A 24390-nucleotide genomic window follows, 5' to 3' on the forward strand; every position below is an offset into this window, starting at 1 on the left:
GCACTTGCACTTGTTTTCCACCCTTTCCTATAATTGGTTTAGTCCAGATACAGATTCTTAGTTTTAGCATTTGAATTTGCTTATTCGTGATAAGCACTTGTTCAGAACTTGTAAGCACTAAACCTAATTACTACAGCACTCAACCTTCCTCGTTACTACAGCAATCAACCTTCCTCATTACCTAGAGTAAAACAGTTTTGGTACTTTCCTCACTTACAGAAAAACGGCTCTTGTACTCACTTTCCTCACTTATGTAGAGAAAATATTTGCCTGAATAAAAAAAAATATATTTTCTTTTCAGGCATGTCCAAGGGTCAGCTCCCAGTGTTCTCTCCTGTCTGTGAATCTGGGCATCTTGGGGCAATGTAGAAATTGCCTCCTGTACAGGCAACCCTCCTACCACCCAACACTACAACCTGTGAGATGCACTTATCTAGCCAAACTGGAGGTAAAGCTCTCAGACTGAACTTGTCAAGAGGAGAAGGTAAACACTTGTATATTGCCACCAAAATCCACACACAGTAACACAAACATTTGCGGAGGCTCTCAGTAATACTCTAAGCAACAGAGACCTCCAAAGCAGAAACTCAAACCTCCATCCCCCAACAACCCAAATAACACAGCCTGCAGACTCAGTGTGCCACTCAACCACAGCCAATAAGGCAGTGTACCCAACACACTAGTCACAGGTGACTAGTCGGGTGCACACTAGTCATAGGCAACTGTTTAGTCAGGCACACTGTCCCACTCACCAGGCTAAACCAGGTCACGGTCAGCTGCCTGTCTGGTGCCAGGATCCACACAACCCACGCACTCAGGTCACTCCACAAAAAGTACAGATATGGCTGTCATTGTCCATGTTGGTGTGTGACCTGAGGTGTACCTCCCTGGACTACATGAGACATGGGAGAGCTCTCCAGTCTTGTAGCCCAGGCAGGTATGACCCTAGCCCTGAGTAGCATTCTTTTATCACCCAGAATGATGCTGCAAGGAAAAAAATGGCAAATTGGCTAAGCTTCTGGTGCCATTCTAAAGGGATCCAGTATCAATCTGCCTGGGATGACATGGTCAGACCACAATGCTTTGCCAGAGATGGCCTGCACATGTCACCTCTGGGATTCTGGATACTGGCTAAGGTTCTTGCCGCCCCTATAGTGCCTTTTTTAGGCAAGGTTCAAATGAAAAATTCACCACTAACAAGAACAGGGAAGCAAAAACTGAGGGCGATGCTAGAAGTCTAAATCTCAAAATGCACTCTCGAGGCACTCCTTAAAATGGAGAACATCTATATCTGTGCAGTGACTGAGACCTGGTTCAAGGCTCCAGAGAGCACCCCTGCACTACCAGGCTACAACTCGTACCACACTTTTCGGCTATGTAATCTGTACCGGAACACCAAAGGTGGAGGTGTCCATATTCATTAAGGAATCCACACCTCCAGGCTAGTTGCTCACACAATGCAGCCGAAGTTATCAAAGTGCAACTAAGTCTGGGCAAGACTGCAATCCAAATTGTAGCTTGCTACAGATCACCCAGGATTCCCACTCTTTTCTTTATGTACTGGAAGATATTGGGGTTCAACCAAACACCCTAATGGGTGATTTCAACTACCCCACCATTAACTGGGAAAACTACTCGTGTACCAACTCCTTCGCTCAATGCTTTCTGGAATTCATAAACTCCAATGCCCTGGATCAACTTATCCACACCCCCACCAGGGGCAATAATATCCTAGATCTAGTAATTACCAACATGAGTGACCAGTGTTTGCACCTGAAGTAAACTCCTCATTGGTCCGATCTGACCATAAGCTAATTACCCTAGATATCCACATCCTGCCCCCACCCCTATTAAGGAAGCCATGGTAAATTTCTCCAAAGCCGACTTCATGCTTAAGACAGAAGTAGTGAACTTCGACACCCATGCAGATGGACAATAGTTAAGACTACTGAATCCTACACAATTGCACTTTATAAGCACTTAATGAGTGTATGGATCGTGCTATCCCAAACAGAACCAAGACACTATCCTCCAAAAAAGGAATCCAATCTGGTGGTCCCCTGCCATAAACTGTACAACAGAAGGAAGACACTGTTGCAAAAGAGTAAATTCCCATGAGTGGAGGAGCTCCCTGGTCAGCCTCAGTAAGAAACTGCGATCCCTGATAAAGTCCTGCAAAGCTAGTTATGAAAACAAAATCGCCACTGATTCTTTACCCCCTCACCCCCTAAAGAGCCCATCTCAACCAGAAGAATGCAAAGTTCCTGTAATCATGGCTGCACAGGTAAAAGCCACACTCAAGCCAAGAACAGCATCCATGGGACCAGACAGCATCCCAGGCTGTGTTCTACACAAACTACAGAATGAACTGGCATCCCACCTAAGTACCATGTTCAATCATAGCCTCACCTCAGGCTTTGTGCCTGCTGAATGGCACACAGCGACTGTTATCCCAGTCCACAAGGGGGGGAGCCACCATGGACCCCAGGAACTACCACCCCATTAGCCTGATGAGCCTGGTCTGCAAGGCCATGGAACGTATTATCATGGAACTTGTAAACAGACATTGGTAATCTCAAAACTCTGGACCCCACCCAGTTCGGGTTTGTAAAAGGCAGATCATGTCTCCTAAACCTAATAGATTTCTTTGAAGCAGTCACCAAAGCAATTGACAAGGGTAAGGTGGTTCACACAGCCTATCTAGATCTTGCCAAGGCTTTCAACACCATCTCCAACTCTGGAATTATAGATAAACTCACTAAACTAGGTATAAATCCCTGTCACAAGATGGGTTGCCAACTGGCTTGCTGACGGAACCCACACTGAAAGTAGCAGACTCTAAATCCGACTTCAGACCAGTGACAAGTGGAGTACCACAGGGTTCAGTCCTGGGTCCTCTCCTATTTGGTATCTACTTCTCTGAAGTACAGGCCAACACAGGAGGTCTTCGGCTAATGAAGTTTGCAGATGACTGCAAACTAGGAGCCATAATCAAAACTGTGGACATCCTACAAAATGGCCTCATTGAGACAGATGCCTGTTGTCAAAGCCATGGCCTCAAGCTCAGTGCCAAAGTGCATTGTCATCCCCTTTGGTAACTGTACCCATGAACTACATAGGCGGTAGTATACTTGACACTCAAAGTGAGACCTTGGGACACAGGTGGACAGTCTCTCCTTTAATATTACCACATTTGTCAGGAAATCCTATGTGGCACACAATCACAAAAGGTTTCTCATCCAGAAAGAGGTCCTTGTTCCCCTGTACTCATCACTCAGACCCTTTGTAGAGTACAACGCCCCTTTTGGTGTGCACCTCACAAGACCTCTACAACTCGAAAGGCCACAAACACCTCTGAGGATTACTGGCCTCAAACAGATGCCCTGCGCAGATGTCTCAAACTCCAGCTTTACTCTGTCGCACATCACCTACTCAGAGGTGATCTCTGCCTAACATACAAAGCTATGTCAAACCCAGAGCTGTTGGACATGCTCCACCTTAAAGAATTCCAATCCCTCTGAGCTACATGCTCTAGGGATCTAAACCTTGTCACCACAATGAATGGAACATGCCGGAGGGATAGATTCCTGTCCCAGAAACTTCCCATACTCTGGAATAAGCTACCTATCTATATCAAAGCTCATTAGCACTCAAGAAAATTTTTGATTGGGAAATAGGAAATTCACCCAGGGGATCACCTCTGGCTCCACGACATTGGCACAGGAAAATAATTTTTGTGGGTGGCAAAAGCCAGGGTATCTCTTTGGCTGGGCTTGTATAGGCCCCAGGGCAGATAGCCCAGTACCTACCTATAAACCTATGCCTACTTACTGGTTGTACATTGACTGGCTATTGTCTTGTGAAACCTGTAGCTTACACTTAGACCTACCTAAGCTGTTAACTCTCATCCTTGTATAATTTGAGTATGTATTTGACCCTCAATTACAGGGATTGTACTGCCTGATTAATTTGTATAAGTTTGTATATCCGTGCAAATGTGCTTCATTATGGAATTCATTTCATCATACCGTATCTTTAGGTTTTGCAATTCTGAATGTTTGTACTACAGCTTTTCTCCCTGGACCTTTGCTGAAAAAGCACTTTGACGTTTGGGTTAGTCTGACATAGCCAAACAATTTAAACCAAAAGACCAAAGGTTTAATGGCCCAATAGGTTTGATAAAACAGAATTGGAAACAGTCGCACGTCTTGTTGCTGGCTGTGATATACTAATGGGAAAAGGGACTGTATATTGAAGGGTGTAATTTGGCAAGACTGTTGCATTGGGGTTTGTGCAAACATAATGAAGTAGCTGAAACGCTGGAAACATGAGCCACAAAGCATTGTAGAAAATGAAGTTTATCACATGGATCATCCATTAGCAGCAGGTCAAAAATAGATTTGAGAACCAGATGTAGTCCATGCAAAGAAGTGTAGTGATCATTGAAATTGCTACATGCAGCGACTAGAGACCCTAAAATATCAGGATTTGCAGGCAGAAATGTCATACTTGGTTACATTAGATGCATGTAACGCTGTATGAACTGCTTAAGTCATTACTGGTCACATTGTGGGTGCTGTGAAGATCACTTCTGGCTAACCTCAAAGATTGAAACAGTACTAATTTCATGAACTTTAATCATACTTTGACTTGGGAAATGGGGTCTATTCACATCATGGCATTAGAAACACAAAAGATGTGGAGAAATTAAAGGTGAACTACAAGGCTCTCTGGGTTCAGTGCATGAAATCTGGCTGTATCTAAGGCAGTCAAGTAATGCTTGGTCATGCCAATTTGGTGGAAAATTGACATTATATTGTCCCTGTCAAGTTGGTTTGCTTTCAATTTGCACCGATTTTTATAAAGCTTTTTTTGTCCAGATGGACACATTCTTAGGATGGTTTGATCTCCAGTGTCTGTCACCATCCTGAAAATGTGAAGATGTACCCTTAAAGCCATAATTTGTGTAGTAGCAGTAGCTTGAATTGTAGGCGTAAAACCAACAGTTTACTCCAACATTCCATGTTGGATGCTATAAGCTAGTAAAATAAGCTTAAGTATTTAGAACTGAGTAATAAAACTTTGAAACTAAGCTGTGCATGCTTAAATATGCAAACAATATGTAGCTATATAGAATAACAGCATATCTGAACTTTCTGCAAGTAGCTGAAGAGATGCTGAGTTGTGGTTGCCACAGACTTGGAATCAGTTTCAGAGCTCTGTCAAAATGGAATTTGCTTTGTCCACAGATGCAATCCGTCTGTGCAATCCAGTAGTAGCCTTTTTTTTTCTGTAGTAATCCAGTCTTTGCAGTTTGGATTAAAAATTACTTTCCTTTTTAGCACTGGCAGGGAGGGTTGCATCAAGATAAAGTAATGTCTAGGTGGTCCGGAAGTTTGCATTTGAGGGATAAATGTTCATTTTGGACAATTTTGCTGCCTGTCTACTGAAAGCAGTTTAGTGTAAAAATGTCTTGTCTGCCTTTTACATGCAGCTTCATAGATTCCCTTTGCTAAGGGACTCCCTTATCCCAATGAGGGAGATTTGGCTTGCATCTTCCTGAACCTTTGTCTATTTTTTATGCAGTCTGCATCTGTAGATCTGAAGTAATGTTTCTATGCAGCTGTCACTATTGAGTCAGACATGCTCTTTCTAGCATTTGTCCAGTTAGAAGCCCTCTGCTTCCCAGAGTGACAGTTATTCATTTGCTTAACTTGAGATTTCTGAACTGGCTATTTTGCCTGTTTAAAAGTTGGCTACATAGGATGGCACCCTTTCTAAAATGTTTATGCTATGCCCATGGGAGAGCTAGGTTTAGCCTGTGGAATCTGCCTACTACACATCCCTGCATTAGGTTAAATGCTGTACTCTGTCTTGTACAGCTTCATTCCATTTTTGGACTCGCTGCTAGGCTTTATATAAGCCATGACTTTAACAGCAACGTTTTTCCAGGTGTTTGGTCACACTTTCCTTAATGCCTTCTCTGGATTCTGCCCATTTAGCAGGGGTGAAGTGTGTGGAGATTGTGTATCCAGGGAGTCAAGTAAGTTAAGATTGCAGTTTAAGGCAGAATGTACAAAGATGGCCCTAGAAAGAATGGTCTTAATGTTTTTGTTCAGTTTGTCAGATACTTTCTGAGATGTTTGAGACTCCTTGGTTGGACTTCTCCAGAAGGTTATAGTTCTAGTACTTCTAGATGTGCACAAGTTTCAAGCCGTGAACTTTAAGCTCTGTCCATTGGAGGACTTGAAGGTTTATGGCATAAGGTGCTTTAACTAAACTTGGTATGCCCATCAGTAGGAATTTCCCCAGCTTAACGTAAGGGAAGGTGACCTAGCTTCTGAGAATGTGGATTAGTTCTCTGAAATTTCTTCCTGAACTGCCCATATTTCTTTTTCCTAGTTGAAAGACAACCCAGCTGATCCCTTTGCTTCTCTAAATGCTTAATCTTGTAAACTTTAAATTTACCCTTGGTGGTCCATTAAAGTACCCATCTCAGGACTTGGTATATGTCCTTTTTTCACATTACTTTGCTTCTAAAGGAATATCACTTCATTGCTGTGGCTTCAGGCAAAATTAAACTGCATAAATTGGTTTAGACAATACCTTGCACTTTGAAAAGGCAGACTACATAGTATAGGTCTGTTTGCCAAGGTAATGGCTGTTTCTGTGATTTTAACTGGTGGTGGTTTCCATTGAAATGTAAATGATCAGCTCTTCTGTAATTTCATGAATGCTTGCTGTGCACTTACACTAATTTCTTTGTTTTCACTTTTGATAGCTGTATCGTACAAGGTATATGGCTCCACCCACTGCTGCTGTCCCTCAGCTTCCTGCCACATATCCTGGAGCTTCAATGTATCTTCCTGTGGGTCCTTCTGTTGCTGGCCATCCAGTTACCCAAACAATGCCAATGGCTTACTATCCTGTTGGACCACTCTACCCACCTGGATCAACTGTTATCATTGATGGGGCCTATGATGCAGGTGCCCGGTTTGGGGCTGGTGCTTCAGCTTCTCTCCCTGTAAGTATGGAATGTCCAGGTAATTAGTGTGCCAAGGCATAGTGATATTAAATGGGGAAAGTTGCTGTCTGAATTATGCAGATTTCTGCTTGGCCTATCTTGGCATAGTTTTAGTGACCAGCCTGGGTTGAAGTAACAGCTGGAAAACTGGTAAGGATAAATCTCATTTTCAGGGGCTAGAGATAAAGGTAATAGGGATTTCATTGAGCAGTAGCTAGCCTCTTGTGCATCTGTAACTAGCCAAAGGAGTCCTTCTTGGCTGTGCAGGTGCTGCATCTCTGACCTGGGGTCACTCTACCAAAAATCACCCATAGATCAACTGCCAAGATTTTCCTTTGGCATCTTGTGGAAGGAATGCTGAGGCAAACCATTCAAAAAAGGTAGCTGCTGTTCCCCCAATGCAGTGAAGGTTAAGCTTTTACAGTAAGGGGATTGTTGAACTGAAGTGGTTTGAGTTTGGATGGCCAAAATGTGTATTTGCTTATGCTGAAGAGCAAATGTAATTTCTTCTGCGAAAAGTAAGCTTTCGTCTCTGCAAGTATACACTCATGTTAACATGCACAAATTGCTCCATCTTGAGCTATGGATTGCAGGTGTGGTGCCAGAGGTGTTGCCTACTGCTTCATTTGTCCTCTTTCACTGCAGTATGTTGCTGATGGTATCCTGAATAAGCCACCATTGCAGGGGTCTGTGGCTGAGAGTATTGAGTTTGTTTACAGCACTCTTGCATTAATGGGAAGCAGATGTTTGCATGCTTGGAGTCTCAGGTGCAGAAAAACTTAACCCAAGTTTAAAAAACAAATCGCAACATGGTTCAGAGTTTTGTAAATGCACAAATTTCTATTGCTTACTAATTTTGATTTGCTAAGCACATTTAGTGGACCTTTTCCTTTGTTTAGTAAATTAAGACTGAAATTCATTGGAGCAGTAAGTGAAAGACTTGAATAGAATTTGCTAGCAACTTAATGTGGTGTACATAGAATGTCTTTCTTTATGGTGATTAAGTAGTTGGTGTCTGGTCTCAAGTCTGCATTTTCTGAAGTTTCCCTCCACATGGATTAGCATGTCTCTTATGATGATGCATGTTTGTATAAGCTAGTTACTTAATGCTACCACTTTTGCTCATCTAAGTGTTTAGATAGTCCTTATTACTGCAGGTGAAGTACAGATATTAGTTGCCTTTTTCCCCTCTTAATGTCGGAATAGGGCTGGACTATGCCCAGTGAGTATGCTAGATTTGGCATCTGAAATTTAACTGATTGCATTTTGGCTTGGTTCCAGAAGTAGGTCTAGGTTGTCTGAAACCTAGGTCTTTCAGCAGGGGTAGTTTCTAATCAGATTTGGTCCAGTTTCAGTCTCTGCAGAAGATCCAAAGCTTGACAGAAGCCCACTTCTGTGGAGCACTTTCCAGCATTTGTCTGCTTTTCCATATTTTGATCTGCTTGACCTTTGTCCATAGGGTGGCTTGTGTGAAGATTACTCTTGGATTGCATTGTAGTAGATTGAGTCGCTAGGAAACGGATTTCTTGCCTGTAACCTAGTTAGGCTGATTGAGCTTTGGTGGCATCCCATGGTCCATTGCCTGGTTTGGCTGTTAAGTGCTTAATGTTGTGGATGCAGGATTCAGTACCAGTGCAGTCCTGCATTGTCCAAGCACCCAGTTAGTCATATCACTTGTCATGACCTCTATTTTCAGAGTTGGGAGGACACTGGTAGGTTGGTAAAGGGGGGGGGTATTGTGAAAGCTTGTTTCTGAGAAGCTCCTTGTAGGGTGTCTTTAAGCATGTGACCAAAGGTTGCTTTGCCCTTTTTTGGTTATGGGGTGCTTCAGTAGACTTCAACATTTGGAGTTTGGAAGCACCTTCATTCTGTTGCCCATACCTCCTTTAAGGTCTCAAGAGTTCCATTAGACTGTAATGCAAATTTCAGATTGTTCCGAAGCTGACTTCTGCACTGTTCATAGTGCTGTATCATTCCAGGAGACCACAGCTCCTCTTCCTTAGAGCTTGGCATATGGTGATTTGCAAGAGGGCATTTGTTCTGGCAAGTGTATTCCTAAGCAATGCATGGTCTCAGGCTGTTTATCTGCATCTGTCCAGTTCTAGCCTTTACTACTGGATTGCTCACATCTCTACCAGTGTCTAGGATCAGGATTATAATCAGGATTATATTAATCTGATACCATCCTTTGGTTCTTTTGTGTAGCCTCACAGTAACAGCTGTTTTGTGGCTTGCCTACCAGTCCAGTACATTGTCCCACCAGATGCCACCAGCAAAACTAGTCTTCTGGGCTGTGCTTCATTCTGTTTACTTTGTAATAAAATCTGCTGCAGACTACAGAAACCATGCCAACCCACTAGAGAACTTTCTCCCTAGTGTATCAGAAGGTGGGGCTGGATGGTATAGAATTTAAGTAATGCAACAGTTGCTCAGTGTGCAGTAATAGTTCAGTGGATCTGTAAGTTTAATAAAGCAGAAAATTTACACATTTTACGAGGGCATACAAGATGAAGGCATGTATATAACAAATGGTTAAACTTTCGTACTTAAGTGCAGGTGCAAAATCCCAACCAAAGAGTCTCGTGGTATGTTTTGGGTGTTTGCCCATCTGCAAATCAGTTTTTTCTGCTGTCCAAGGCCCTTGGGCCACACTAGGAACAAATAGATCCAGGGAAGCAGCCCTTTGAACAAGACTCTCAAAGATTAAAGTTGAAGGTGTTTAAGTCCTTAACAGAAATGGCCTTCAGATGACTCTAGCTCTGAAGATGCTGAGCTTGGGCATCCTGTGACACCCCACCTTCTTCCTCCATCAGTTATTCCCATCCTCCCTATACTAAGAGTTCCTTGCATCTGTTTATAGGACCTGATTTGGATCTGAGGAATTTTCCATCCGTCTTGGGTGTCCTCCACCTCCGAAGAAAGTTGGTCCTCTGCCTCCACTGCAAGTTCTTCTCCTGTGCACGTTTCTATGTGGCAGTCTTGGAACCTACCATCTGATATTGTTAATCCTTGTTTATTCCTTATGCATGGGTATCTGTTCAGACCTCAATCTAGCCGGCCATTTTCCAAGCTTGCGTCAGCTTGACTGTCTAAACTTACACAGTCGTCCTCTCCCTGTTACCTCATTCCCCCTCTCCGTTACCTCAGATTTCATTTGCCGCATTGCTATTTGGTAGTGTCAAGCTGCTTCGCTTGAGCCACGTACAGTTTCTGACAGGGTAAGAACAAAATTGCATTACTTTTCTGTCGCATCTAGCGATCATACTTCAGGTTTTTCTTTACCTTTTTACTGCGAGGTATCCTTCACTTTCTCATACCTTCGGGTATTTTCTACAATTGCTGGTACCCTTTTCTGCTTTCTATTTTAGCTATTATGGCAGATGAGAGAGGTAGTCCAGGGCTTAAATGGTGGTCTAATTGTGGACAAACTACCTACTTCTGATGCACACTGTGTGTTTGGGGGCGTCCCACTTGTCTGACCTGCCCTGTACTATGAGAACTTTTCAAATAGAACCTTGGAAAGGAAAAACAAGCGGTTACTGAAGGGACTTCTAAAATCTCCCTTTTCAGAGGCTATTTCTGGGTCTGAGGCCTCAACCCCTCCTAGGGCCCATAAGAAAATCTTGGATGTTCCTACCAAGGCTAAATCTTTGCCTTCATCCACGACTGGGGACTCCAGCCAACCAGAAACTAAGTTTCTGCTCCGGAGCTCACTCAGTCAGCCCCAGTGCTTTTGGTGCCTAGACTTCGGCACAGAGGTCTTCGGCTCCATTAGTGATCTCTGCTCTGTCTTCTCCTGCAGACTTCACTGTATTAGCACCGAGGGGCTCCTTGGTTCAGAGTGCCTCTTCTGTGGACAGGCCTGTTTCTCCTGTCTCCATGAGGTCCACGAAGCCTTTCTGAACACGGAGTCTTGTGGATCAGGTGCTCTTGGCCAGAGGTATCCCACCCCCCAGGAACTATCCTTCCTTTGGAGGTGATCACCCATCTCCAAAGACCCCTTCTCCTCCATTGCCTTTGAAGTCCATGGATATAGCACAGTCTTCCCCTTCTGTGGTTCCCTTTATGGATCTCAAGGAACCGCAGTTGCCTTCGTGGCAGGAGTTTTGCTACAACCCAGGATGTCAGTTGACACTCGTAGATTGCTGCTTCACAGCCTTCCAGGGACTCCGGGTTGGCAGGCTGAGCCACTTAGGGGAGGGGGGTGACCCCTGTCCTAGATATTCACTCTTCAGATGGACCAGCCTTCCAACTGATTAAGGCTTTCGCTGCTGCTGGCAATACTGGACTGTCTATCCCTCTGCCACCCTCTGGTCCCCTTGTTTCACAAGTTGCATCGAGCAGACAGTGTGCAAGGGCATCAGGACATATTCCCACAGGAAACCCCTTTTCCGCAGTTTTCCCCAGCTTCTCCCGCTGAGGAAGTCCACCGGAAAAGTTTATTTGTAAGAGGAAGCACATGGACTCCACAGAAGAGTCCCTCACTGAAGACAGATTTTGATGAGGGGGAAGGATCCCCTTTTGTCACCCTCTGAGGTATCGTTTGATATCCTCAATCCTAAGAGAGGTGACTGGCAGTCCTCTAATCCGATCTGAGGAAGCTGTGTTCCTGCAGGCCTTTTGTGCCCGGCTCCCTACCTCCTGGGTTTCTCCATCTGCCGATGAACTTGTCCTGCTTATCGTGCAGTGTGCTTGAAAGGCTCTTGACAGTCTAAGCTATTCCCCTGAGGCCAGAAGATTGTCCCCTCCTATGGGTCCCTGAATTATATGGCACACTTTACCAGGCTACGAAGGGATCTGAAGCTTTCTGAAACCTTGGCTGGTGCTATCTGAGGTCCGTGACAGTGACTTCTCAGCTGGCCACCATTGAAATCAATATCTAACTATGCGACTGTCTCATATCAGAAGGAGCAGCTAGAGCAGCAGGTTCAGCTGTGGTCTTGAGATGTGCCTGGATGCACTTGTGCAATTTTGCGGAACCCTTTAAGGCTTCCTTTCTTAACACTCCCATTGTGGCCTCCTCGTTTGGACCCAAAGTTAAAAGCACACTGGCCAGATGTGAACAGGACGGTAAGACCCTTTCTGCCGTAGGTGTCTGTTCCCCTTGACATGCTTTCTCCCAAAACCAGGAGTGGGAAGATATGGTTCAAGAAATCTCTGGGCCCTTTCCATGACACAGGCAGATTTATCCCCTAGAGGCAGAGGGGGGAAACGGGGAAGACTCCTTTTGGGGCAGGGGGGTTCACATAACCAGGGTTCCAGGGATTCTTTCTCTGGTCAATCCTACCAGCACTCCTGAAGAGCAGCCCAACTCTCCTCTTGACGTGGTTGGATGTTTCTCCTTGTACCCTTCTGCCTGGCTAACCATCACCACAGATTCTTGGGTACAAAGAATTGTAACCAGAGGTTGTCATATCCCCTTCAGTCTTTGTCCTGCCCCTTCAAAAAGCCTTCCTGACTTTCCACCAGTCAAAGGGAAGAAGCAGCACTAGAGAGAAGCTGCTAAGAAAGAGTTGTCCAAATAGTCCCTCCAGACCAGATAGGATCCGGATTCTACCATACTATTTTTGGTTCCAAAGAAAACCGGGGACTGGAGACCAATTTTGGATCTCAGTTTATTGAACAAGTTTCTGGAGTACAAGAATTCCAGATGGTCACAATAGTCTCTCCTTCGTCTTTTGGAAAAAGACGATTGGATGTGCTCTATAGATCTTCAAGATGCGTACTACCACATAAAGAGTACTGCCCTTCGGATTCTCCAACTCCAGAGTGTTCACAAAGTGCATGGCAGCTGTCACAGCTCACTTGTGACTTCAAGGATTCCAGGTGTTTCCATACCTAGACTGGCTCATTTCCACCCCCACCAGACATCTACTGGAAGCCCTGGCATACTCTCCTCACTGCACAAAGGCTAGGCATAACCATAAACGGGCAGAAATCCAATCTCAGTCAACAGAATTCATAGGGGTTATCTTGGACACAAAGAACTGCAGAGCTGCTATTCCAGAGCACATAATTTTAAGGATAAAGCAACAACTGATCCCAATCCTTTCAAGGGAGAAATCCACAGCTCACTGATCATGTTTCACTGTTGCAGTCATTACTCTTATATTATCCTGCTGGCAGGCTACCCGCAGTCTGCCAGAATTCCAGTCTAGGTCTGGCATCTGTTGCGGTCACCTCCTCCCTGACATCAGTGCGCCAGGGGTATAAGATGCAGCAGACACCATTTTCTTCAGTCTTTCTTGCTGTGCAGTGCCCGAAGCAAAAGCAGTTAAGTGCTTCTGTCGACTCCTGAGATTTTCAAATCCGAATTTCAGAACCGAAATCCCCAAAGTACCCTGTTGGGGAAACTTTTTTTTTCTTGCTCTAGACAGATGTCAGGAAAAGTTAATTGCATTTCTTGTGGGAAGCAAATACCTCATAAGGATTTTCACTCTTACTGTATTCCTTGCCTAGGCCTTGATCACGTTGCTAGCGGTCAGTTTTGTGCTAGATTTAACCAACGTACTACTAAGCGTCTGTTCGGTTTTGCATTTCATTACTTTGGCCAAAGATTTAATTCTATAATGCCGTCGGACCAGCCAACAACCAGAGTTTACAAAAAAACACAAGGAAAGGGATGGGCATCAGAGGTCCAAAACAGACTACTAGGCCTCTGCTAGGCCAGTCGCCGGTTCGCTGGTTCTCAGTGAGGCACTTTTGCAGCCCCTGGCACCCGCTACCTCAGCCACAGGCCTCAGACTCCCACGTGGAGCCGACTGGGCCTCTGGATACTTGAGGTATTGGACACTCTGAAATCATTCCCTCAGATGGGTCCAGAGCCGCTGAGCAGGCATCAGCTTCTGAGGGTGTCTTCAGACCTACACAACTATATATTAAGCGATCTTCAGCTTCAAAGACTTGAGCAGCTCTAAAGAAAAGTACAGCATTCTCCTACTCTGACTTCCATGCCTAAAAAACAAATGCTCAAAATGGCCGAAGATCTAATTACTTTGATCAGGGGCTCCCATCCCCCTCCTGATAAGAGGCCTAGGCAAGTGATTCTTCTGATCAGGTTTCTATTTCCTCTAATTCCTCTTCTGAACAGGATTACTCCATGCTTCTGAGATTCAGATGCTGAAGAATCCATTCCTTCAGCCTCTCCTCCTGAGTATTATTCTTTTGGGGAAACCCTGCATACCATGAGGGAGCATTTCCACTGGAAGAGCCAACATTATTCTGAATCTGAGAAAAGGCTCAGACTTTCTGCTACTTCCTCAGCACAGACCCCTTGCTATTCCACCTGTTCTAGACATTGTAGATGTATTTTCAGAGTCCGGCCTGTCCCCTGACTCTCTACCCCCTGCACTTGCTAAGCCAGACAGATACTTCAGGGTCCCAGATTCTCAAATTCCTATACAAAAACCCCGCTGCTGACCCAAACTATATCTCAGGGTCCCAAGCAGGTAATGCTTCCACTGCAAAAAAACTTGTCCCCTCTGATAGGGATTCTAGGGCTCTAGACAGATGGGGGAAAATCTACACTTCTGCTACCCTGGCTGTAAGGGCTTTAAATTATCAGTTTCATATGCTTAAATATCAGCAATATTTAATGTCGCTGCTTAAACAAATTGACGTTCTGAATGTTCAGAGAACAAGGAATTGCAGGATTTATTGCATGCAGCTGAACAAGTGGGAAAGCATACCTTGCAATGTGGTTATGATTCACTGGAGGCCTCTTGCAGGGCCGCAGTTACAGGCTCTGTTTAGAAGGCATGCTTGGTTAAAGGAACAATCTGCCTGAATGTTAAAGCAAAATTAGATGCACCATTATAGCATGACACTGGTACTAAAGCAGAAGAGGTGTTGAAAAAAAATGGAGGATAAAGCAAAATCCATGCAGACAGTTGAGGATTTCTTACAAGTACAGCCACCCAGATTTAGCAGGAACTGGCCTTCTAAAAATCCTTTCCATTGTCGGACAAACCACAGAGGCAGATACAGGCGTCCCAGAGGCAGATCTCAGCCCCAAGGCTCATAAAGGCCTAAACAATGGGGTGCTGCTACCTCCAGAAGCGGAGATCACAACCTTGCAGGAAACGGTCCCAGTGACTTTCCTCTGCCAGATCCAAGCACTTTTCTTTTGGCAGCCCCCTTAGGGGGAAAATTAGCACTATTTTCATCAAATTGGCAAATGGTTACCAAAGACAAATGGGTCCTGAACAGTGTCCCAAGGCTACAGGTTCCATTTTCACTCTAAGGTCAAAAGGTTACAGGTTCCATTTCCACTCTACCAAGGTCAAAAGGTATGCCAGACCTGCCGCACAATCAATGGGCAAAGGCACAAAAATTAGAGCCCTCATGGACATGAGGGCCCAGCAAGTACCACAAGAGCAGGGACAAGGATTTTACTCAAGACGTTTCCTAGTACCCAGAAAGGACAAAACCTGGAGACCAATACTGGACTTGTCTATACTAAATATGTTTCTGGAAGTTCCAAAATTCAACATGTTGACTCTACAGCAGCTACTGCCCATGCTGGGCAAGAAGGCTTGGCTTGTAACTTTGGACCTAAAAGAGGCATACCTGCATGTCCCAATCAGACAATCTTGCGGAAGATACCTCTGATTCATAGCTGGCTCAATGCACTACCGATTCTCTGCACTGCCCTTTGGCTTATCTACTGCACCCAGGGTCTGACAAAATGCCTGGCACCAGTAATTGCATTTTGCAGACAAAGGAATTCAAATATCCCTACTTGGACAACTGCCTAATTCAAGCAGAGAACAGACATTCTTCTAAAGCATCTGACATTTGTAAAAAGATTAATTTGCCTAGGGTACACAGTTAAACGAAAATAAATCAAAACTAGTGCCCTCTCGAATATTCCTGGGTGCAAGCTTAAATACACCTGCCCAGATGGCTTGTGTCACGCCAGACAAAGCAACTGACTACAAGAAATTGGCAACAAAAAACACTTGTCTGCAAGGAAAATCCTGCAGGCCTTGGGTTTCATGGCATCCTGTATTCTACTAATTCCATATGCCAGACTGCATGAGGAAATTACAATGGTATCTAAAGTGTTTGGACTCAGCATTGCCACAGCCTGGAGATAGTAATTGCACTAATTTCCTGTGCCTGCAACAGGAGTTTCAATGGTGGGCAGAAGCCTGTCACCACAAGGGTCTGCCATTCAGTTTACCCACAGACATTTGACAATGGATGCATCAGATTATGCCTGGGGGGCCCATATGGCAGGAAAATGTATTCAGGGCACATGGTCTGCAAACCAGATGCATCTTCACATCAATCAAAAAGTTGCTAGCTGTTCAAAATGCCCTGAGAGCTTTCAAGGACTTGCTTCATCCAGGACAGTTACTGATAAGACACACTACAGTCATGTGGTACATAAGCAGGGAGGTACACATTCCTACCCCCTCTGCAGACTAGCTGCAGACTAGCAATGACCTTATGGGACACAGCATTGGCTTTTCAAGTTCACCTGCAAGCACAATTCCTGCCAGGAAAAACATACTCTGGCAGACTAAGCAGAAACCTCATGGATCCCCACGAATGGAAACTGGATCCACAAGTCTTTAGCATGGTAATAAGGAAATGGGGTTGCCCAGACATAGATCTATTTGCCTCCCCTCAACTGCCAATTGCAGACATTTTGCACAAGGATTTATCGCAAGCATGGAAAGTGGACGCCCCATCCTTCAGCTGGAAAAATCTAACAGTATATGCTTTCCCCCACTGCCTCTCCTTCCCAGGGTACTCCTAAACGTCAGACAAGAGAAGCCAAAAATTATACTGATTGCACCAGACTGGCCACGCCAGCACTGGTACCCAATCCTAAAGAGCTTGTCTCTATCCAGCATGGATATTGCCTCAGACATCTCACTTGCTGACCCAACAAAATCCAGATCCTGCCCAGCCAACTCGGGATGTTAAATCAGGCAGCATGACGGATAATGTAGCCATTCAGAACACTCCTGTTATGGATGTTATCTGGAGGCCAGGAGGCCCAGTACCAGAAAATCTTATGCAGAAAAATGGAAGATTTTTGTGGTTGGAACCAGGAACAAGGCATTGACATGGGTGTACCAAATATCCCTCTGATTTTACAATACCTAACTGAGATGCTTAAAGGCCTTTCTTTTAATCGATTAAGATTCATGCCTCTGCCATTTCAGCCCATTACAATACGGAACCACTTATCTTTTTCTTTAAGGCATCACCTCAGAGGGGCCAAAAACATTAAGCCTCCAAGGAGAGCACCAATTCCAGCCTGGGACCTCAATTATGTTTTGGAAACTCACTGCCTCCTTTCAACCCAGCATCAACAGCAGATATAAAATTTTTATCCTGGAAAACAGCTTTGCTCCTAGCAATAACCTCTGCAAGGCGAGTCTGAGTTAAAAGCACTCATGGCTGTGGAACCTTTCATCATTTTTCACCCAGACAAGGTTTCTCTGAGGACAAACCCTACATTTATGCACAAGGTGGTGTCCAGTGTGGCCCTCCACCAAACCATTCACTTGCCTACCTAAGGAAAGGCTATCTCAAAAGACTATTTCTAAATGGATAGGCCATTGCATCTGTTTCTGCTATTTTCAACATGGCAAATCGGTGCCTAAGGGCATTAGGCCTCATTCCACCAGAGCAGCAGCCACTTCAGCCTTCCTCCACAGGAGTACCAACCAAAGATATCTTGGAGGCTGCAACTTGGTGTTCAGTGCACAGCTTCACAAAGCACTACCACTTAACTCTTAAGTCCTAAGCAGGTTTTGCCACTGCAGTTCTGCAGGGCCTTAGCCTCTCCTAATCCTATTTAGCCCAGCCTCCCATCCTCAGCTTTGGGATTCAACCCAAGAGTAATGACTGCAACAGTGAAGCACTAACATAGTACAGTTGTGTACCTACCATAAATGTAGATGTTGGTGTATTCACTGTTGCAGTCCTTTGCTAGTATCTGCACTTCTCCATCCTATACAACCTATTTGGTATATTTGCTTGTAGATGAAGTGTTTTTGTGCATGCATATTTTTTAGCCTACCAATTTGGGGGCACCTGACATCTGGGGCAAGAAAAAACTGAAAAAAATGGCATCTGCTGCATCTTATACCCCCGGCGCACCGTCTGGGAGGAGGCGACAGCGACAGACACCTGACCTAGACTTTGGAATTCTGGCTGACTGCGGGTAGCCTGCAAGCAGGATAACCCAAGAGTAATGACTCCAACATCTACATTTATGGTAGATACACAACTGTACTTTCTGCAGCTGTTTGGTTCCATGGCAGCCTCCATCACCATTGTCCCCCTGGCCAGGTTTCACATGAGGCTTCTACAATGGCTACTGCTCACCCAGTGGTATCCCTTTCAGTATCCTCCCATGGTTAGAGTAACTCACAGGTGCAAACAGGATTTAAATTGGTTGGTGGATGTCACACAATCTGTCACAATGGTCTTGCCCCTTCTCCCAAACAACCCAAGACCATGGTGACCGTGGACGCCTCCCTGATGGGGGGGTGCTATGTCAGGGACAGACTGTCCAAGGCACTTGGTTCTAGAACATTTATATGCAGATGGGCCTCCAGTTCGGACCGAGGGCGGTGCTTCTGGCGTTGCAAGCATTCCATCCCCTGCTGCAGTTTGGGACAACTGCAATTCAATCTGACAACATGGCAGTGGTCTGGTAAGTCAACAAGCAAGGTGGAACCAAATCTTACCCCCTTTGTCGAGAGGCCTTGAGGATATGACAATGGGTGATGGCTACCAACAGTTTTCTTCTAGCAACGCACATTCCCGGGAGTTCCAACGTGATAGCAGAGCAGACACTCAGCAGGTGCATTCTTCAACCTCACGAGTGGTCCCTGAATCCCTTGATAGCTGTGGAGATCTTCCACTGCTGGGGCCGTCCTTGCTGCGACCTCTTTGCATCCCCAACCAACTTCTAATGCAGCAATTACTTTGCCCTGATTCCCTCCGGGACAGTCACCAGGGACGCTCTAGTCCACGATTGGTCCTCTAGTCTTTACACATGCCCACCCTTCCTCTCATTCCCTGGTTTCTGAAGAAAGCCCGTCGGTGAAGAGCAAGGTGATCCTCATAGCACCATATTGGCCTTGACAGATTTGGTTCCCCTTCCTTTGGCCTCTCCTACTAGATTGACCATGGATTCTCCATCCAACCCCGGAGTTGATCTCGCATCCACAGAACCTGATTCATCCCAACTTGAACAGCCTGAAGCTCACTGCTTGGCTACTCCCAATTCCCTTGATTGCCAGGCAGAGTGATCTTTCTTTACCAGTACGTGACATTCTCATTGCATCTCCTAAGTCTTACACTAGAATTACTTATCTGAGCAAGTGGAAAAGATTTACCTTGGCTGAAACAAGTAGATCCCTTCTCAGCTGTTGCTAAAGTCACATTAGCTAGATGGTTGAAGGACTGTGACCTTCATTTATACATCATTACAAATTGGATTTGGCCTCCATCAGAAGAGCATCCTTTGGTTCTGAGAGCCTCCCAGGAATAGATATAGCTGGGACTCTGTCCCATGCGTAAGGAATGAACGAGGATTAACTATCAAAGTTGTCTTACCATAACGTTCCATCTGTATTGTTGATCCTCGTTCAGTCATTACGACCCTCCTTCCCCCTCCTGTGGTTTCTAGTGGATCTCACCATCCGGCTCTTAGGTTATTTGACCAGAGGTAGCCTCTACCATCTTAGACTTGCAAACTCAATCTGAGGCAACAAGGAGTGGGGGATTGTGGGTAAGAGTTTAGCTAGAGTTTGAAGCTGACACTAGCTTGGAAAATGTCCGGCTCTGTTCAGAAGTCAGAACAGATACCCATGCCTAATGACGGAGGATCAACAATACAGATGGAACGTTAATGATGATTTTTCTTGGCACACTTTAGTTTGGATCTGATGGGACTACTCTGATCCTTTTAGGGCTGTTGTCCTGCCCTTGGATGACAAGGCTTCAATGCAGTCCAACACTTTTGGCTTCATTGGTGTCTGATATAGTTTGAGACTGTCCCCATCTCCTTGAGGCCCTCCACCTTCCCCACTTTAGGGTACCATCTGCCCAGATTGCCACTATCTTACGTCTGAACAAACTGGCAGCATTGTATAATCTGGTGGAGGCAGCCTTTAACTCATTACATCCGGACCGACTACTCCAGGTGCATCTAACTCCTGATGCCTGTAGGCATCAAATATTGCTTCATGTTTGAATCAATAATTCCAAACCATGCTATGTCTAAAGCTTTAAAGGATTCATCTTTAAGCTTGCACAGCGGCAAACTCCACTGCATTGACTTCTGCTAGTGCAATTATAGATTAATTTCTATAGATGCATTGAAAATGTAAAGTATCTCTGCAACCAAGTAACACAACTTAGCCTCATATGAAAGCTGTTTGCTATATGAATGCTGCTTGACAGTGTGTAACTGGCTGCTGAGTGTAAGTTTACAAATTGTTACAAATTTAAGTGTATACTGTGACTCTTCAGTTAAAGACCTAGAAATGAAAGAATACTACTGCTACAAAAAGTTTGTGCTGAAGAGGTTTCCATTTATACTTTCAGACCTCATTGGGATCTGCTCCTATTCCATAACTCCTTGCCTCTTTCCTGTAAAGCATCCTTGGGTCAGAGTTGAGCTGTAGACATCAAAGGCTACACATCACAGCAGGAAGTCTGTACATACCCACCTTGACATTCCCAGGAAGAGGACGTGCAAGAGAACTCTGGGTCAGTCTTGCATCAGATTGAGGCTAGAGGGTTCCTCCCATTCTCATCTACTTGCGAGATATTGGAACTTGTGTCAGAGGGAATCGTAGCCCGAACCCTCCCTTGCTCTCAGGACAAGAAGTTTGAGGCTTGTGGATCACATGCAATTTCCTACTTGAGTGATCACTTGGCACTGCCAGATCAGTTGGCTTGTCTGCCAGAGGTCCTGGTAGGAGGCCATACATAGCCTAACAGTTTTTCAGGCCTTCCAGGGGGTAGACAACATACCTATGGTGGATTTTATCTTCATGGCAGCATCAACCAAGGAAGTTGACTGCAAACTGTCCACATCCTAACAAGGAGTCTAGGGCAATGGACAGATTAGGGAATGAGGTATGCTTTGGGTGCATTTGCCTTAAGGACCCTAGCCTGTGACACCTACAGGAATTGCTTCCTGAGGCATTTGGCTAGGCAAACCACTTTGAAAGCCCCACTATGCATACCTCCAGTAATTGGAGGTGACCTTGAATACAATGTCTGTTCCTAACCTCATGTGAGTCTTGTATACCATGGCAGGCTGTGAAAAGGCAACTGAACGTGCCAAGCCTTGGTTGTACCTGTGATGTTGTGGACCACTTAAAGGTATCCTTTTCTAGCACCCCCTTTGACGGGTTAACACTTTGGTGCACCAGTGAAAAAGTGCAAACAGGATAGTGAGGTGTATGGTTCGTGAAGTTCCAGCATCAGCTGTTTGCATCTTCTAATGGGCACTTGAGATGTAGGTGATCTCTTTAGCAGGCCCAGACCCAGGGGTGGGTCTGCAAAACCAGGGGATGCAGTGGGCCCTTTAAGGATGGACAACCCCATAATCCCTGAGGGGTTGTCTGACTACTCTCTTGTGAAGGCTGTTAGGAGTCTTCTCTATGCAGCCACTTGGAGGCAGTCACACAAGACATGGATCAAAGTGCTCTTAGGAAAAGGGCAAATAACTGCTTCTGACTAACTTCAAAACCCGTCAAGATGCACCACAATCAGGCAAGAGTGGTAAAGGAAGATTGCTGCCTTTAAGTCCCGGAGGTCCACTAGACTGGAGAGGTCAGGGTTTTAGATTTTTGGTTCCCAAGAAAATTAGTACCTCTAGCTCATACTGGACCTCAGCCACCTAAACAAATGCCAGAAAGACCCAGTTCAGAATGGTCATTTAGCAGTTTATTGTACTTTCTCAGGACAAACTGGATAGTCTTGAGTCTTCTATTATCTGGGAGGCTGTCAAAGGGTGTTTGCTATTATCTGGGAGGCTGTCAAAGGGTGTTTGCCAAGTGCATGCGACAGTGATTCACGTGACTATAGGGATTCTGAGTTCACCATACCTGGGTGCCAGACTGCTAGCTGCCACAGTAGAAGTTCTTGGCCAAAATTGATGCTAGTGTCCTTTAGACTGTGGATATTCTAATCTCAACTAAAGGATTTTCTTGTCTAGTGTTCAAGTAGGCCATAATTTCCCTCCAGGACAATTCAGATGACTTGACTGCATTCCTCCAATGCTGCTTGGGTTCAGGGTTCTATGTCTAGGGCATCTTTGATACTAATGATCCAGTATGGACATTACCATACGAGTACTTCAGTGGCTCTTGCATGCCCAGTGGTCCCAGATTCTGCACCCCCTCTTCAAACCATTTGTGTTTATGGCTAGACTCAATTATGACAGAGGTTCCACCATCTTGGTAACAGTTGTGACCAACGACGCTTGCGTTTTCTTGCCATCCACTTTGTTCTCACAATCTTTGCAAAGTCTTAAGGAATATTCGTGGTCAGACCTCCATTCAGAGAACCTGTACCACCTTGATTTCTTTATGCTAGAAGGCTTTGACAGCCACCATTCAAGGCAGCTTCTGTGCCATTAAAGTTTCTGTCATAGATGCCGTTAGCAGTCAACCTCCAGAAAGGTCTCTACTTCAAGGACCACATTACCATCTGCACCACCACTTCAGTTTCCCCTCTGTGCTCAGAATAACCTCTCATTTGGTTATCAATTGGCCTTGCCCGTCCTGTGGTTGATTTCATTAACTGGGATCATACTATGGATAATTTGAGGATGACCCATGCATGGGATAAAGCATTTAGGAGCTGCATCTGCATTAGTGCCAAGGGTAGTTTTGGGATAAGTTCTGTTTTCCAGCCGTAGACCTAAGTTGTGCTTAAATGGACCAGGATTTTTCCCTAAGCATTTTGAGTGCTACCCTTGGATGTGTTTAGACATTTGCTTCTAACGTCATTGAACAGATTCTTTTCATAAAAACCTGCAGCTTTGTTTCCTTGGCTCTAAACAAGCTAGGCAAATTTTTCACCAACTGCCTGGATGGCTTTCCTAATTGCATTGCTTTCATCTATATGCCTTGCACAACCTCCTTTGCTGGGTAAACCTAAAGTTCATTCTATCAAGGCAGTGGAAACTTTTGCCTTTAGATGCTCTTCAGTCCTCCATGCACACCGGTCATCTTTTGAAGTGCCAGCTGCACACATGTATTTTGGGTTGGATTCTATTTCTAGGGCTAGCGCATCCTATAACTCCAGAGCTGCATCATGACAAACCCTTGAGAGAAAGTAGCTTAGGAAGATTCTGACCCATCTGTCAAATCAAAGTATGTGATAAGTCTGGATTTCTTTACCTTTGTGCCTGACTGGGCATTACTATATCTGAGGTAACGCTGGACAGTGGCAGGGGCTTGAGATTGGAGAACTAATTCTGCCAGGTCTTATCCAAAAAGCATCTAGAGGACCCATGGGTCCTATTTGACAGGCATGAAAACAATCTAGCTTTATGGTAAAGTACATAACCTTCATTAACAGCTCTGGTAGAGGTGTACAACCTTGACCCCCCAACCAATATCTGAGTTTGATTAGTGGCCCGGGTGGTGAAGGAGCACCTACTTTGCCCTCTCAGGGTGAGAATTGATATGTCCATACACTGTTGCACTCCCTGCTGGAGACTACATTGGAAGTGACTAGGCTTTCTTGCATCAAAAGTGGATGACATGCCCTCAAAGGCACATGGTTTGTCAAAACTGTGCATGCTTGTAGACGCACTTTTTCTAGGCATACACTTTGAACAGCTTGAGTGCAAGAAAACAAGACTCTCTGAAAAGCATAACAGCATATTTTGTTTCCCCTTGAGAGGAATGTTTGAGCTATAAATTGCAGTTTAAAGTGAAATGAATGAACCATTTGGTTAAGTATGTAGGGTGAGCTTTGGTCAAAAGGGGGTCTAGGCTAAAAAGGGCCCAGTTTGACATCTGTTATACTAATTGGTAATTGGACTTGGTAGTAATTGTTGCCTGTATAATCATAGGTTTGTGACATCCTTGGAAAATTCAGATTCTCTAAGCTTTGGAGAGAGGGTGTCAGATTTTTTTCCCTGATATAGCAGTGAGTGGTTTTCAGAAAACTCCTTAAGCAAACAACCTTTAAAGGTTTTTATGGAACAGATGGTTGTCCTTATTGTGGGGGCTTGTCTACCTGTAGCTATGGAAAGCATCTTCCACCAGTGGCAAGAGACCTAAGTCTGAGCTAGGATGATTGGCTGAAAAAGCCATAAAGGAACTTGCAGGCAGAGTATGAAACTAGAGGATTGAAGACCCCTG

At 44.8% G+C, this 24390-nt stretch overlaps 1 protein-coding gene across 2 annotated transcripts in view; it reads left to right on the forward strand.

Moving 5' to 3' along the window:
* Window positions 1–24390, forward strand: part of DAZAP2 (DAZ associated protein 2) — a 269808-nt gene that overhangs the window by 170782 nt on the left and 74636 nt on the right. For both annotated transcript variants that reach the window (XM_044083447.1, XM_044083446.1), the window contains exon 3: window positions 6782–7024. In XM_044083447.1, coding sequence (XP_043939382.1) covers window positions 6782–7024 — 243 coding nt within the window. The remainder of the gene's footprint in view (window positions 1–6781; window positions 7025–24390) is intronic.

This window comes from Protopterus annectens, chromosome 9.part0 (assembly GCF_019279795.1).
Source record: "Protopterus annectens isolate FY-2018-M chromosome 9.part0, PAN1.0, whole genome shotgun sequence".
Classification (NCBI taxonomy): domain Eukaryota; kingdom Metazoa; phylum Chordata; order Ceratodontiformes; family Protopteridae; genus Protopterus; species Protopterus annectens.